The sequence below is a fragment of the Dreissena polymorpha genome, chromosome 14 (assembly GCF_020536995.1).
Source record: "Dreissena polymorpha isolate Duluth1 chromosome 14, UMN_Dpol_1.0, whole genome shotgun sequence".
Lineage (NCBI taxonomy): Eukaryota > Metazoa > Mollusca > Bivalvia > Myida > Dreissenidae > Dreissena > Dreissena polymorpha.
The window spans coordinates 21,363,969-21,378,647 of record NC_068368.1 but is presented as its reverse complement, the minus strand read 5'-3'; the positions used below and the strand labels follow the sequence as shown (position 1 = coordinate 21,378,647).

The 14,679-nt window shown below is 35.9% G+C and overlaps 1 protein-coding gene across 3 annotated transcripts in view; it reads left to right on the top strand.

The window, feature by feature from the left end:
• Positions 1 to 12,478, top strand: part of LOC127858169 (clarin-2-like) — a 45,917-nt gene extending 33,439 nt beyond the window's left edge. For 2 of the 3 annotated variants that reach the window (XM_052395142.1, XM_052395143.1), the window contains exon 4: positions 6,079 to 12,478. In XM_052395142.1, coding sequence (XP_052251102.1) covers positions 6,079 to 6,341 — 263 coding nt within the window. In that variant the 3' untranslated portion in view covers positions 6,342 to 12,478. The remainder of the gene's footprint in view (positions 1 to 6,078) is intronic. The other variant, XR_008038779.1, reaches the window with a different exon arrangement.
• The last annotated feature ends 2,201 nt before the right edge of the window (positions 12,479 to 14,679 follow it).

The window sequence follows — 14,679 nt, the reverse complement described above, 5'->3', positions numbered from 1 at the left end:
CGAGCGTCTGATATTGGTAGCCTTATTAATTTATAATAGCCTGACCGTATTCCATTTCGTACAACGCTAATTTTATATCAGACAATGTCCAAACTTACTGTGTTCTTTTTGCGCTTTAAACTAAAGTGATTGATAAATGTCCCATAAGTAATGTTTAATATGATTAATATCACTTTTATACGCAATAACATGTGGGATTGAGGTACCCACCCGGCGTCAGAAAGCGCGTAAAACTTCACCGAATTCACAGTTATAAAGCGCTATTTCGTGTCAAATACACGGGTAGGGGGGAATGTTTCGGTAATAATTTTGTTAATAACACGGGTAAATACCTGTGAAGTGTTAATTTATTGCAAATACCACCATTACATGTAATAACGGGTTCGATTTCGGTAAGCGCGCAAGCGTTTGAGAGCGTGTTTAATGTACCGATTTACCCGTTATAAATAGCTGATGTTCTCTTTAATCGTATATTTTTTGCATTTGCCCAATAACTAAATGCATACATGCCATAATTTTTTATGTCAAAAGCGGGACATTCCATAAAAAATTGTCGGGACATTTGACCAAAAAGCGGGACACCTAAAACGATCTATCATTCCACCTTTACTGTAGTCAGTATAGTTCTAACAAAAACTATTGATACTTTTATTCAAGACATAAAACATCTGATATGAAGCATGGAATCTAAAACATAACAATAACAGTTTTATAAAATAATACAATAGCAAACAACGAGGATAATATTCATCTTTTTAGAGTACAAAATCTAGAACATTACGACAACAATACTCATTATATTAATTTCAATGGCAAACATAAACGCAAGGGAGGCTATCCAGTACTCTGAAAGTACGGGTTACAGTAAACTATCTACCGAACAGTAACATCAGTTACACACGGAATGCGCGGTCGTACACATTTCTGAGGTAGGTTTTTGGTGGAAGCAAACCGTTTTGTGTTCATTTTAACTCTCAACAACGCCTCAACCATTTTATGGTCTAGATTTTCTCTTTCTTCTTTCTGAATTTTTTTCTCTAATGTTAAGAATCATATTTCTTCTTATATACACAGAATAAACTGAATTGTGAATTGTCAGGCGCTGTATTGGGGTAGTGTCAAACTATCATGAATAACAACACGTTGTTTTTTTAGGCATGTATCCATGCGCAGTTTGTTACTTGTCAATTGTCGCGGCTTAATTGGAGTAGGGTCAAACTGTCATGCATAGCACCTCGTTGTTTTTAGCTTAATTGGAGTAGGGTCAAACTGTCATGCATAGCACCTCGTTGTTTTTATTACAATTACACCCAATTACACAAGACGGGATGGGTATCACTTATTGGACTGTTTGTTGCGATTTTGGTATATTGCACATTCGGATTATCCGGCTATTTATGAACTAAAAATTTAATGTAAAAGACTCATCAATGACGTAGAGTTAATTTTACAAAACAATTGTTTTGTAAACCGTTTCAAACAAATACAAAAATTAACACATTTTCAACATTTATTTCATTATAATACAACTATCGATAGCAATAAGCGACCGCTATCTTGAAGACTACCATGGTGTGAATGCCTGATGAAATCAATAATTAGCCGATAAATCGCTGATAACACTGGTACACACGATAAGTAGAATCGGATTGTTAATTGGGGGCAATAAAGGGATTAGCGGGGGGTAAGTGTTAGCGAAACAGAGCTTGAATAGCAAATTTTATTGGGAACCTATAGACTTAACATCGTTTTTTACGAATGTCGGGACAAATCGTCTCATATCGGGACAGCGGGACAAAGGGCCCAAAAGCGGGACTGTCCCGCCGAGATCGGGACGTATGGCATGTATGCTAAATGGCATCAACCCCTTTACAAGTGTAATATGGTGTTAAACAAGTCCATAAAATCATCCGGAATATCGCGCAAATCTATATGCAGTCTATAGGCAAAGAAGCCATTTTGGTGTTAGCTTGTCTAGGTTTTCTTCCCGCTGAGCCACGTGATTATGTGGGCGGAGCGATCACTGATAAGGCGTCATGTCAATTTAATAAACCTATGTCATAAAATAACTGTACATGTACTAATGCACTGTAGAGCCTTATCTTTGATCTTTACTGATAAGCGAAGTTAACCTATTGGTGTATTTATTTATTTTTATGCCCCCCTTCGAAGAAGAGGGGGTATATTGCTTTGCTCATGTCGGTCGGTCGGTCGGTCGGTAGGTCGGTCGGTCGGTCCGTCCACCAGGTGGTTGTCGTATGATAACTCAAGAACACTTGGGGCTAGGATCATGAAACTTCCTAGGTACATTGATCATGACTCGCAGATGACCCCTATTGATTTTGAGGTCACTAGGTCAAAGGTCAAGGTCACGGTGACCCGAAATAGTAAAATGGTTTCCGGATGATAACTCAAGAACGCATACGCTAAGGATCATGAAACTTCATGGGTAGATTGATCATGACTCGCAGATGACCCCTATTGATTTTGAGGTCACTAGGTCAAAGGTCAAGGTCACGGTGACCCGAAATAGTAAAATGGTTTCCGGATGATAACTCAAGAACGCATACGCCTAGGATCATGAAACTTCATGGGTAGATTGATCATGACTCGCAGATGACCCCTATCAATTTTGAGGTCACTAGGTCAAAGGTCAAGGTCACGGTGACCCGAAATAGTAAAATGGTTTCCGGATGATAACTCAAGAACGCATACGCCTACTAGGATCATGAAACTTCATGGGTAGATTGATCATGACTTGCAGATGACACCTATTGTTTTTGAGGTCACTAGGTCAAAGGTCAAGGTCACGGTGACCTGAAATAGTAAAATGGTTTTCCGATGATAACTCAAGAACGCATACGCCTAGGATCATGAAACTTCATAGGTAGATTGATCATGACTCTCAGATGACCCCTATTGATTTTGAGGTCACAAGGTCAAAGGTCAAGGTCACAGTGACCCGAAAAAGTAAAATGATTTTCGGATGATAACTCAAGAACGCTTTTGCCTAGGATCATGACACTTCATAGGTACATTGATCGTGACTCGCAGATGACCCCTATTGATTTTCAGGTCACTAGGTCAAAGGTCAAGGTCACAGTGACAAAAATCGTACTCACACAATGGCTGCCACTACAATGGACAGCCCATATGGGGGGCATGCATGTTTTACAAACAGCCCTTGTTTACATTTGAGTCGCTGGAGTTTTCCACTCTCCATAAATTGTGTTCTTTAAATAAAGTTAGACTTATTTTATAAACTAAATTTTTTGAAGCAACTTCTAGACTAACAGTAACTAATATTTATATCAGTTTTTTTGACAGATTGTGAACTTCTTTTTACATTCAATAAGGTATTTGCTGTATTTGTTCATTTTTAACGATGCATAGATTCTTTAGACTAAAGTTAGTTATTTTCATTAAAGCTGCTTTGGTTTTCACTTATAGATTAATTCTTTGAGTGTATTCAGGCGTATCTGACTGGACACCTTTAGTTAATTGAATTACAACCAGTAAGTGTGTTAGAAATAAGCGTTCTTTAATTAGACTCGATAAATATTTCCATATTGCATAAGTGCTCACAAAGTTACACAACTCGTAACCGTCCCGTGACCGGTTCACTTGCGTAAGCGAACGAGACCGCACTACCACAGTTGTTAATAGTAAAACATTGTGAATACTTTTAGTCACATTTTTAGTTCAATTTGAATGACACTTGCTGATCTTCACACATGGTGACAATCTTTATGAGCATACTATTTTTTGCTCATGGTGAACTTTTGTGATCACCTTTTGTCAATTGTCTGTCTTCAGTTGTGCGTCATGAATATTTGCCTTGTTAACACTGTAAAGGCCACATTTATTGTTGGATCTTCATGAAACTTTGTCAGAAGATTTGTCCCAATAATATCATGGACAGGTTAAAAAATGGTTCCATTTCAGCCATGGGACCATTTGTTGTTCATTCTTCATGAAACTTGGTAAGAACATTTGTTCTATTGATATCTTGGGCTGCTAGGAACAGGTCATTTCTTTTTATCTCAGGTGAGCGACTTTGGACCTTTCAGGCCCTCTTGTTCCTTATATGGCTATAGTAAAATCTTGTAAACACTCTAGAGGCCACATTTATTGTCCAATCTTCATGAAACTTGGTCAGAAAATTCATCCTAATAATATCTTAGAAGAGTTTGAAAATGATGCCAGTTGGTTAAAAAACATGGCCACCAGGGGGCGGGGCATTTTTCCTTATATGGCCTATAGTAAAACCTTGTTAACACTCTAGAGGCCACATTTATTTTCAGATCTTCATGAAACTTGGTCAGATGATTCATCCCAATAATATCTTGGACGAGTTTGAAAATGGTAACCTTTGCTTAAAAAACATGGCTGCCAAGGGGCGGGGCATTTTTCCTTATATGGCTATATATGGCTATAGTAAAATCTTGTTAACACTCTCTAGAGGCCACATTTATTGTCTAATCTTCATGAAACTTTGTAAGAAGATTCATCCCAACAATATCTTGGACGAGTTCAAAAATGATGCCGGTTTGTTTAAAAACATGGCCGCCAGGGGGCGGGGCATTTTTCCTTATATGGCTATAGTAAAACCTTAATTGTTAACACTCTAGAGGCCACATTTGTTGTCCAATCTTCATGAAATATGGTCAGAAGATTCATCACGATAATATCTTGGAAGAGTTCAAAAATGATGCTGGTTGGTTGAAAAACATGGCTGCCAGGGGGCGGGGCATTTTTCCTTATATGGCTATAGTTAAACCTTGTAAACACTCTAGAGGCCACATTTATTTTCCGATCTTCATGAAACTTGGTCAGAAGATTTGTCCCAATAATATCTTGTTGTCTCAGGTGAGCGACTTTGGGCCTTTCAGGCCCTCTTGTTTGACCTAGTGACCTAGTTTTTGACCCAGCATTTCGAACTCGATCGAGATATCATTGGGACAAATCTTCTGACCAAGTTTCATGAAAATGACAATAAATGTGGCCTCTAGAGTGTTAACGAACAAATGTGGATGGACGACAGACAAAGACTGGTCACAAAAGCTCACCTTAGCAATCAGGTGAGCTAAAAAAAGAAATAAAAAGTAACCATCAACTGGGCTGAAACCACTGATCCCTGGAGCCCTGGAGTAAAGGTTATCGCTTTGACCACTTGGCCATCTGTGCTTATGCAATAAGACACGTATTTTATAATTTATATAATCAATCCTGGTAGTATCACAAAATATAACGACAACAACAGAACTGTCATAATTATACAATCGTTTCATGTTGCAACGCTTAATAATTTTCAGATTTTTTAATCGTCAAAAAGATACATATAATGGCTATTTAAGCGCATGGTAAATGTTCAGTATTACTGTTTCCTCACAAATATCATAAATGCAACGAAAATTTGCGAATCTGAAACAATTTTTATATCCCCCACCACTATAGTTGGGGACATATTGTTTTTGCCCTGTCTGTTGGTTGGTTTGTGTGTTTGTTTGCCCCAACTTTAACATTTGCCATAACATTTGCAATATTGAAGATAGCAACTTGATATTTGTGTACCTCATGGAGCTGCACATTTTGAGTGGTGAAAAGTCAAGGTCATCCTTCAAGGTCAAAGGTCAAATATATGGGGACATAGTGTTTCACAAACACATCGCTTGTTTAATTTTATCAATTTACCAAAACGTGAAAAGGCCCCTTTAACAATTAATAGGTTTTAGCTGTTATTGTCACCTGACTGGTACAGTTTGTCATCCTGTCCCTTTTCAACGACACCCTGTACCTAATGTGATTCTTTTCCTACAGTACATTGAAATAGCTTATTAATAGGATGTTTTGTTATGCCAGCTTCATTCTGGAAAAACAGGCTCAATGCAAGTGTGGAAAAAGTTGTCACAGATATACCGTGCAGTCTGTACAGGCTAATCAGGGAGAGCACATTCCACCTAAACCATTAAAGCGAAAAGTGTTCCCTGATCAGCCTGTGCGGACTGCATTAAGCCCAGATATCCCAGAATGCTGCTCATATGAGATGAGATGTCATGTCTGGCTTGTTTGTTACAGTTCTGTTCAGCATTCTGGAGATGGCCATGTTTCTTGCCCTTTTCTTCACGAACCTGAAAGAAAATTGCTTCTTGAAAGGTGAATGGGAAAAGTTCTCATTCCGGGAATACACGAACTTGGGTTTCTCTTTCTACTTGATACCAGGGGCTGCAGCCTTGTATTTTCTGAACGTCGTGTGTATGTTTTGCTCAGGCTACAAACTCAAATGTTCATTCTCGGATGAGGCGGAAAAAGTCGTCGATAATGGCATGATTTTGTACTGATAAATCTTGTCATGGTTGGTGTTGATATTTAGTGTTGCAAGTCTTATTTTATAGAGTGTATTTGCGTGTATGTTATCTTGTTTATCGAAAAGGAACTTTATCTGTATTGATTGTTAGTGGGTGCTTGCATGTATATTTTGTATGTTGTTATCTTGTTACGCACAAAGGAATTTTATCTGAATGCATTGTTAGTGGCTAAACTGTGTTAATTGTTAGGGTGAAAGGAATTTAGATACTGCATTTTTGCATTGTATTTATATTTGTCCACAATTAACTAATTGCAGGATAAACTATTTATTGTAATTTTAAATATTCTTGAAGACACATTGAAACAAAGATGTTAATTTTTTTTTAAATATGTGTGAAATTTTGTGATATGTTAATTTCATTAACGTTTTATACATTCATCCATTAATAGCTTTTACATGTATAAAAAGTGTGGTTATGGTGTTGAACTATGTACACAAATGTTGATTTTATAGACATCAAACAAATGATAATGCTGTAATAGTTTCTTTGTGTTACTTTTGGGATTTTGGGGGGAGAAATCTGTTATTTCATGTCTTTTCGTCAGTTTTGGTCATGCTTATTTCAATAGTTTTACATTTTTGTTGTACAACTATTAAGAATGCTATTCCACATTTCAGACCATATCACTTTTTTCAGTGCTAGTAATGGATATGGATTTAACTTATGACTTCAACTGTTTTTTATATTATACATTCCAATGGTGTAAAACATTTTTTTAAAGCAATCCTAAAGCTATTTCAAATATATATATATTTATCTTTCATGTCATTGTTTCTGGTGGAGTTTTGCAGTGAAAAAATATCCATTTTAATTGAAAAATCAGGCCTTGTCCCAGCATTGTGTTATGGCAAAGTGGCATAGACCCATAAATTCCAACAAGCTAATTTTTATGCCCCCGGTAGGGTGGCATATAGCAGTTGAACTGTCCGTCAGTCAGTATGTAAGTCTGTCCGTCCGTCCGAAAAAACTTTAACATTGGCCATAACTTTTTAAATATTGAAGATAGCACATAGATATTTGGCATGCATGTGTATCTCATGGAGCTGCACATTTTGAGTGGTAAAATTTCAAGGTTTACATCATCCTTCAAGGTCTAAGGTTGAAAAAACAAAGTCATGGGAAGTAATTAGCTTTAAATGGACATAGTTATCTGACCTGCCCATGTATATATTTTTTAACCAGGTTTTCCGAAGGAAAAAACTGGTTATTAGATTGGCGAATGCGGGCGGGCTGGCTGGCGGGCTGGCTGGCTGGCTGGCGGGCTGGCGGGCTGGCGGAATAAGCTTGTCCGGGCCATAACTATGTCGTTCATTGTCAGATTTTAAAATCATTTGGCACATTTGTTCACCATCATTGGATGGTGTGTCGCGCGAAATAATTACGTCGATATCTCCAAGGTCAAGGTCACACTTTGAGTTCAAAGGTCAAAAATGGCCATAAATGAGCTTGTCCGAGCCATAACTATGTCGTTCATCGTCAGATTTTAAAATCATTTGGCACATTTGTTCACCATCATTGGACGGTGTGTCGCGCGAAATAATTACGTCGATATCTCCAAGGTCAAGGTCACACTTTGAGTTCAAAGGTCAAAAATGGCCATAAATGAGCTTGTCCTGGCCATAACTATGTCATTCATTGTGAGATTTTAAAATCATTTGGCACATTTGTTCACCATCATGGGACGGTGTGTCCCACAAAAGAATCACGTCAATATCTCCAATGTCAAGGTCGCCACGACTAAAAATAGATTAAAAAAAAAAAAAAACTTACAAAGGGGCTTAATTTTTTGTGGTCATTTCAAAAGTTCAGTTTGAGTTTTCTCCCTTTATCAGATTTTTTTTTCACAATGAAAACCTGGTTTTGTGACAATTTTGTCCCTTGTTGTTAAATAAATCAAAGCGTTGCAGTAGGCGGCATTGTGTTTCTGACAAACACATTGTGGTAAAAGGTCAAGGTCATCCTTTACGGTCTACGGTAAAAAATACAGATGTAAGTAAGAGAAGTAATAAGCTTTAAAGGGAGATAATTATTCAATATTGATCATAGTCACTTTATATTTTTAGCATGCATGTGTATCTCATGGAGCTGAACATTTTGAGTGGTGAATCTACAGTCACGGTAGTGGCTTTTAATTATTTGCTACTAAAAATAGAGATTTGTTACAGACAATTCTTTTCAAGGGAAGTAATTTATATAATTATAAATCTCATATTATATATTTCCTTACCAAGAATTGAAGTTCTTTTCACAGTTAATCTACAGATTTATTATTTTGATTATTTTTAACCCAAATGATTGATTTTGCAAAGTTTTTTTTTTTAATGATATAATTATAATTTCTTTGATGTTCATTACATACCTGTGGACTTATGTTCATAGATACATGAACAACTCTGGCTATGATCTTTTTTAAACCACAGGCCTTGGTTGTCAGTGATGTCTGACATGGTCAGACCCCCCCCCCCCCCCCCCCGCCCCAGTTGTATTGGACAAAATTCAAGGGAAGTACATGTAATAACATTTACATGGATATGATTTCTATACCTGCTAAATGATACATAGAAATTTTATTTCAATGCGGCGCAGTAGGGGGCATTGTGTTTTTGACAAACACATCTCTTGTTGACAATGAAAATTGTATGTTTCCTTTACCAATTTCTTAATTTTTACAAAACTTAAACAAGCTTAAAAGAATAATAATTGGAATTAAAGCAAAGAAGTTCATCTGATTTGGAAATTGAGGCACATGGGAAACACTGCACTTAGAAGCTCTGGGGAAAGCCTCGGCGTTTAATTTCCAAGTACATGTACTTTGAAATTAACTTCAAATAGGATGTTGTAATATGTTTATTTTCATACATGTCTGTTTGTTAAATAAGGTTATTTATTATTCTTTGTTATTGGTTCAAGTCAATTATGTTAAATTAATTGTCTACTTTACTTTAAAGCAAGAAAGTAGATATCTTTATAATGGTCTGTATATTATTCATTGGCCCGGTTTTCTATGTGATTATGTGTTGTGATAAAAAAAATTGTTTTCAGTCAACTGTATTGTAACACAATTTTATAGATTTTATATTTCTCAAGTCAACTTAATATGTCCCAACACGTTGTCCAATAACCATTATCTATTATTTACCAGGTTTTAAACAAAGAAGGTAAATACCTTTCAATGGAGGTATTGCACGGAAATTTGTCTTTTAATTTGCACTATTGTTTAAATGTTTGAAATCAAAATTCCAATAGAAAGAATGAATAATATCACAACTTTAGAACTATGAAAACAGATGTCTTTATGTTTTATAATTCCAATATTAATTTTTGCTAATCAACTATCATTAGGAATTCTTTTGTTACAGTGTGAACCACTAATTAAATTACAAATTGTTGCAAATTGGAAGTCTATTATTGATATCTGCTAATGTGCTTATCGGTAGACTTGTCTGATTGTGCTCTATAAACTTCTTTACTTTGATATGGTGGTGTTTTATGCAAGTCAAATATTTGCATCTTGGTACAAGTCAAAATTTCTCATGGTACACATTCCCTTAATATGTTTATCAAACACTATATATGTTTATTTGATTATTCTCTGACAAAATTTTATCAGATAAACACGCATTGGCTGAAAAACATGGAATATATTTTATGCTTTTGCATCTTTTAATATGTGTGAAATATTCTAAGATCATGTGTTATTAGTAACATTTGCTGATTGGAAGATATAAATAGACAAATAATGATATTAGTTGTGTACTATAAGTCAAGGTTTTTATATATAATGTTTGGTGTATGTTAAATTTTAAAAGACATGCATTCACATTTATTCAGCATAACAAAAAGACTCTTATAGTATTGTATGTTGTTACTTATGCCCCTGATTTGTTCACTGCGAGTAATATTCAATGATTTCTTGTAACATGTTGAAACATTCAGTTAACTAATGACTGCTACATATATCATATTCAAACAATTCTTAAAGTAAGATAAGTACTCAAAATCAACGAAAATTTCACAAAATATTTCGAGAAATAAAGTTAACCCATAAAAAATCTGTGTTCCTTATGGCAATAGCCAAAATGTCAACGCTAGGTAAGTAGGTGTGGTATGGTAACATAGATTTAATGAGATACAAAATGCTTGTTCTTATTTTTTTGTGCCACAATATATTCCATTTAAATTTCCCTCAATTATATCTGTTCATACGACACACAAATGCTTACATGGTACATGAACATGTGTTGAATATATTGTCCCACAAAAAGAAAAGCATTTTCTATCTTGATTAATATATGTTACCAGACCACATTTAGCATTGAAATGTTGGCTATTTCTTTAAGGAACATTGATTTTTTATGTGTTAACTTTATTTTTGGAAATGATGTACGAACTATTCGTTGATTGTGAGTGTTCATGTGCTTTTAATGTTACTTGTCCAAAATGCTCTATTATCATTTTGATATTGATATGAACATTGGTTTGGAGCAGCAAACTTCCCTGCCTGGGCTTTTTTTACAACACAGCACCTATTGTTTTATGTTCTTTTCATTTTTGTGTAAGTTTTATTTTATGAGTAGCCAAAATTTAACTCTTAACAGAAAAATACATTAAAAAACCTAAGATCAAAACATTTTATTACTATTACTTATTATTTAGAGTTTTATTTTCAACTGGTATTTTAATGCTTCAGTATTTTTTTGTTTGTTGTATATTACTATTGTTAATGTGTGTGAAACTTACAAGCAGCTGTAAGTACATGTTGGATCTATCCAATATTTTATGTATATATTTCCTTAGTTACAGTTCAGTAGAGGTGCTTATAAGCTAGTCGGTACACGTTTGCTTGTCATATTTACACTTGTAATTGTATTGTTTATTTACATTGTAGAATATCCAGCTATTTATAATTGCTTTATTTTTATGTACGCATATTATGTTAATGTAACAAGGACAACCCTAAGTTCTTATTGCTTTCATACAGTTCAAAAACAACTACAATTCTAGTCATTGGGATCAATTATTTGTTTAATCCCTGTAAAAGATACAAAAAACAGCAACAGAATATTATCACGTTGTTCTGTCTTCAAGAAAAACAGTAGCCTAATAGCAAATCTTTATTTCATAACTTATAAATAGAAAGTGGTTTTCTGGTTTTATGCTATTTGCACATAGCCATTTTCACCTTGCTTCTAACTGGAAAAGGTTTAAAAATCACCACACTATAAAGAGTAAAACATGTTGGTAGGTACCACTTATGAAGGGTTTTGAAGCCTTTGCACATCTTAATTCCAAATACAATGTCTCAGTTTCAAATGTAAGTGTGATATATTATTGCTAAATCAAAATTGTTTATTTTCTATTTATTCAATTTATTAGTCATATAACTTTGGTTCTTGTCCAGAGTTGATTTATAAAAACAAACTTGCCATGCCAAAAAAATGTGTTTTAATCACTTTCAGATGTTGTGTGCCATTTCTTTGAGTATTATCGTTGGCTTTTATTGCAAATTTAGCCATTTTATTTACGTGTGTCTTGTTTACATACATTTTTTAATCACTATACATGTTTGATTACGCAGGTATTAATATTCAAGAAATCATGCATTTGAAAAAAAACAAAGAATGTTGACATATTAGACAAACATGGTTGTGATTGTGTTTTTCTTTAATTGCTGGTTCAATTATTCTCTTGGACCATATTCTAGTCAGATTTCTGTTAAAGAAAGTGTTGAAGTAAATTATTTGGCTACATTTACTTGTATAGGTTTTATACAATTTCAAAAGTCGTACGGCAAAGTCATTATACTGCAGTGACATGTGTATTTTGTACCACTTCTTTTACTTTTCTATGAACCAGCTTTTTTTGTTTGCGCTAGAGGTAAAGTTTGTTTTCTATTTGTATGTCTAAATTTTAATATTCAAACAAAATTCCAAAAATGTGTCAGAAGAAATCCATCTTTACAAAAATAGATACTTAAATTGTATCTTATACAACCATCCATTAGCTGTTTTATTCCTTTAATTGTGTGTCATTACCTTTTCATTAATCTACATTATAAAAGTATATTGCTAGTGATTTTGTCAATAAAGAGTCTATACAAACTTGAACTGTTTTAATTTTATATATTATGTTTGCCATAATTTACGTTGATTGAATGCTTTTGACATAAGATAAAACTAATCCATCATTGTAATATTGAACAAGAAATGCTGAATTTATTGTATTTTGGAGTTTTTGTTAGCTTTTGAGGATAAAGATTTAATAATGAAATAATCTTTCATTCCTCTCAGAAAAGAAAAAATGTAATTTTAAATATAACATGTTTTATAATTTACTACGCTACAGAAACCTGAATCACAGCAACACAACATGAGGATTTACGGTATCAACCAGGGAGAGAGCGCATGAAACAGAGAAATCTGCGAACAAAACTACTTTCCTCCAAGAACATCTCACTGATAGGATTTTGGAATGTGGGAACATTATATGAATCAGGAAGGGCAGCTCAATTGGCCAGAGAGATGGAGAAGTTCCGCCTAGACATCATGGGCTTGAGTGAAGTTAGATAGGCAACAGCTGGAAGAGTCATTCTAGCCACTGTTAACACCCTCCTGTTCTCTGAACCAAAAAACGAAGAAGACAATCACCACAGCGAGGTCGGATTGCTACTAACAAAAACTGTAACAAGAGCCTTCTTGATTGGGAACCAATCAATCACAGGATCATGAGAGCCAGGTTTAACTCTTAACTACAAACCAGGCAGATGACAACACCAAGGAAGATTTCCATGGCCACCTCCAGAGCGTCCTAGATAAAGTCCCAAAGAGCGACATCACGATAGTCATGGGAGACATGAATGCCAAGGAAGGATGTAATAACACAGGAAAGAAGCTCATCATGGGGAAAGAAGGAGTTGGAGAAATCAATGAAAACGGAGAGTTATTCACTGACTTTTGTGGACTGAATGACCTTGTCATAGGCGCACGATATTTGCTCACAAAGATATCCACAAAGTTACATTGACATCACCAGACAAGTCAGTGAAAAACCAGATTGACCATTTGGCTATCTGGCGAAGATGGAGGAGAACCCTCAGCGATGTCAGAGCTTACCGAGGAGCAGAGATTGGCTCAGACCATGAACTCCTCATAGCAAAGCTTCAGGTCAGAATTGCAAGGGTCAGAAAGCAAGGGAACACAAAGAGTCCACGCTTCGATATCACCAAACTGAAGACATCTCAGGACGAGCAAGAGTTCTCCATCAGTCTGAGAAACAATTCGAAGCTCTGGCGGATGCAGATGCTGACTCCCTGTAGAAGAAATGGGAACAGGTAAAGAACACCTTAAAATCTGTCTGTGAAGAAAGCCTTGGCTTCCGAACTCGAACCCACAAGACATGGATCTCTAACAGTACCATCAATAAGATTGAAACGAAACACTAGCAATTCGTCAAAGGCTTCTACAGAGAACAGACACAGAGAGTCCAGAGCGAATATAGAACCTTACAAAAGGAGGTACAAAAGAGCTGCAGACAAGTCAAACGGACACTGATTGACCATCAAGCAGCTTAAGCAAAAAAAGCTGCACAACAAAATGACATGGCTACCCTATACCAGATAACTTGCCAGCTAGCAGGACGCCAAAGCAACTCCAGTGAAAGACCGAAATGGAAACATCCTGTCCAAGCCAGAAGACCAGCTGAAAAGGTGGAAGGAGCACTTTGATGAATGGGACACCAGTTACGCAACCCCCCACCATAGAAGAGGGTCTTAATCTGCCAATTGACACAGGACCAATAACCAAACAGGAAATCACACAAGCCATCAACAAGATAAAGAACTGGAAAGCCCCAGGGCCTGACAAAATCCCACCAGAAGCGATGAAGGCATCAACAGACGTCACTTCTGACATCATGTTTGACCTCATCCAACAGACCTGGGACACAGAAGAAGTTCCTGTGGTGTGGCAGACAGGATATCTTGTGAAGCTTCCAAAGAAAGGCAACCTGAGCGACTCCAACAATAAGCGAGGTATCCAGCTGCTATCCATGCCCAGCAAGGTACTATCAAGAATCATTCTAGAGAGAATGAAAGCCGAAGTCAACAATCTTCTTAGAGAAGAACAAGCAGGCTTCAGAGCAGGAAGACACAGTGGACAGAGACACGATCTGGAAAATACTGATGCACTACGGCATCCAAAGCAAGATGGTCATTATATTTTGGAGCCTGTACAACAACAACCTCTGCCAAGTCATCAACTACATGGACCTCTCTGAACCTTTCAAAGTACGCACTGGGGTGAGACAGGGT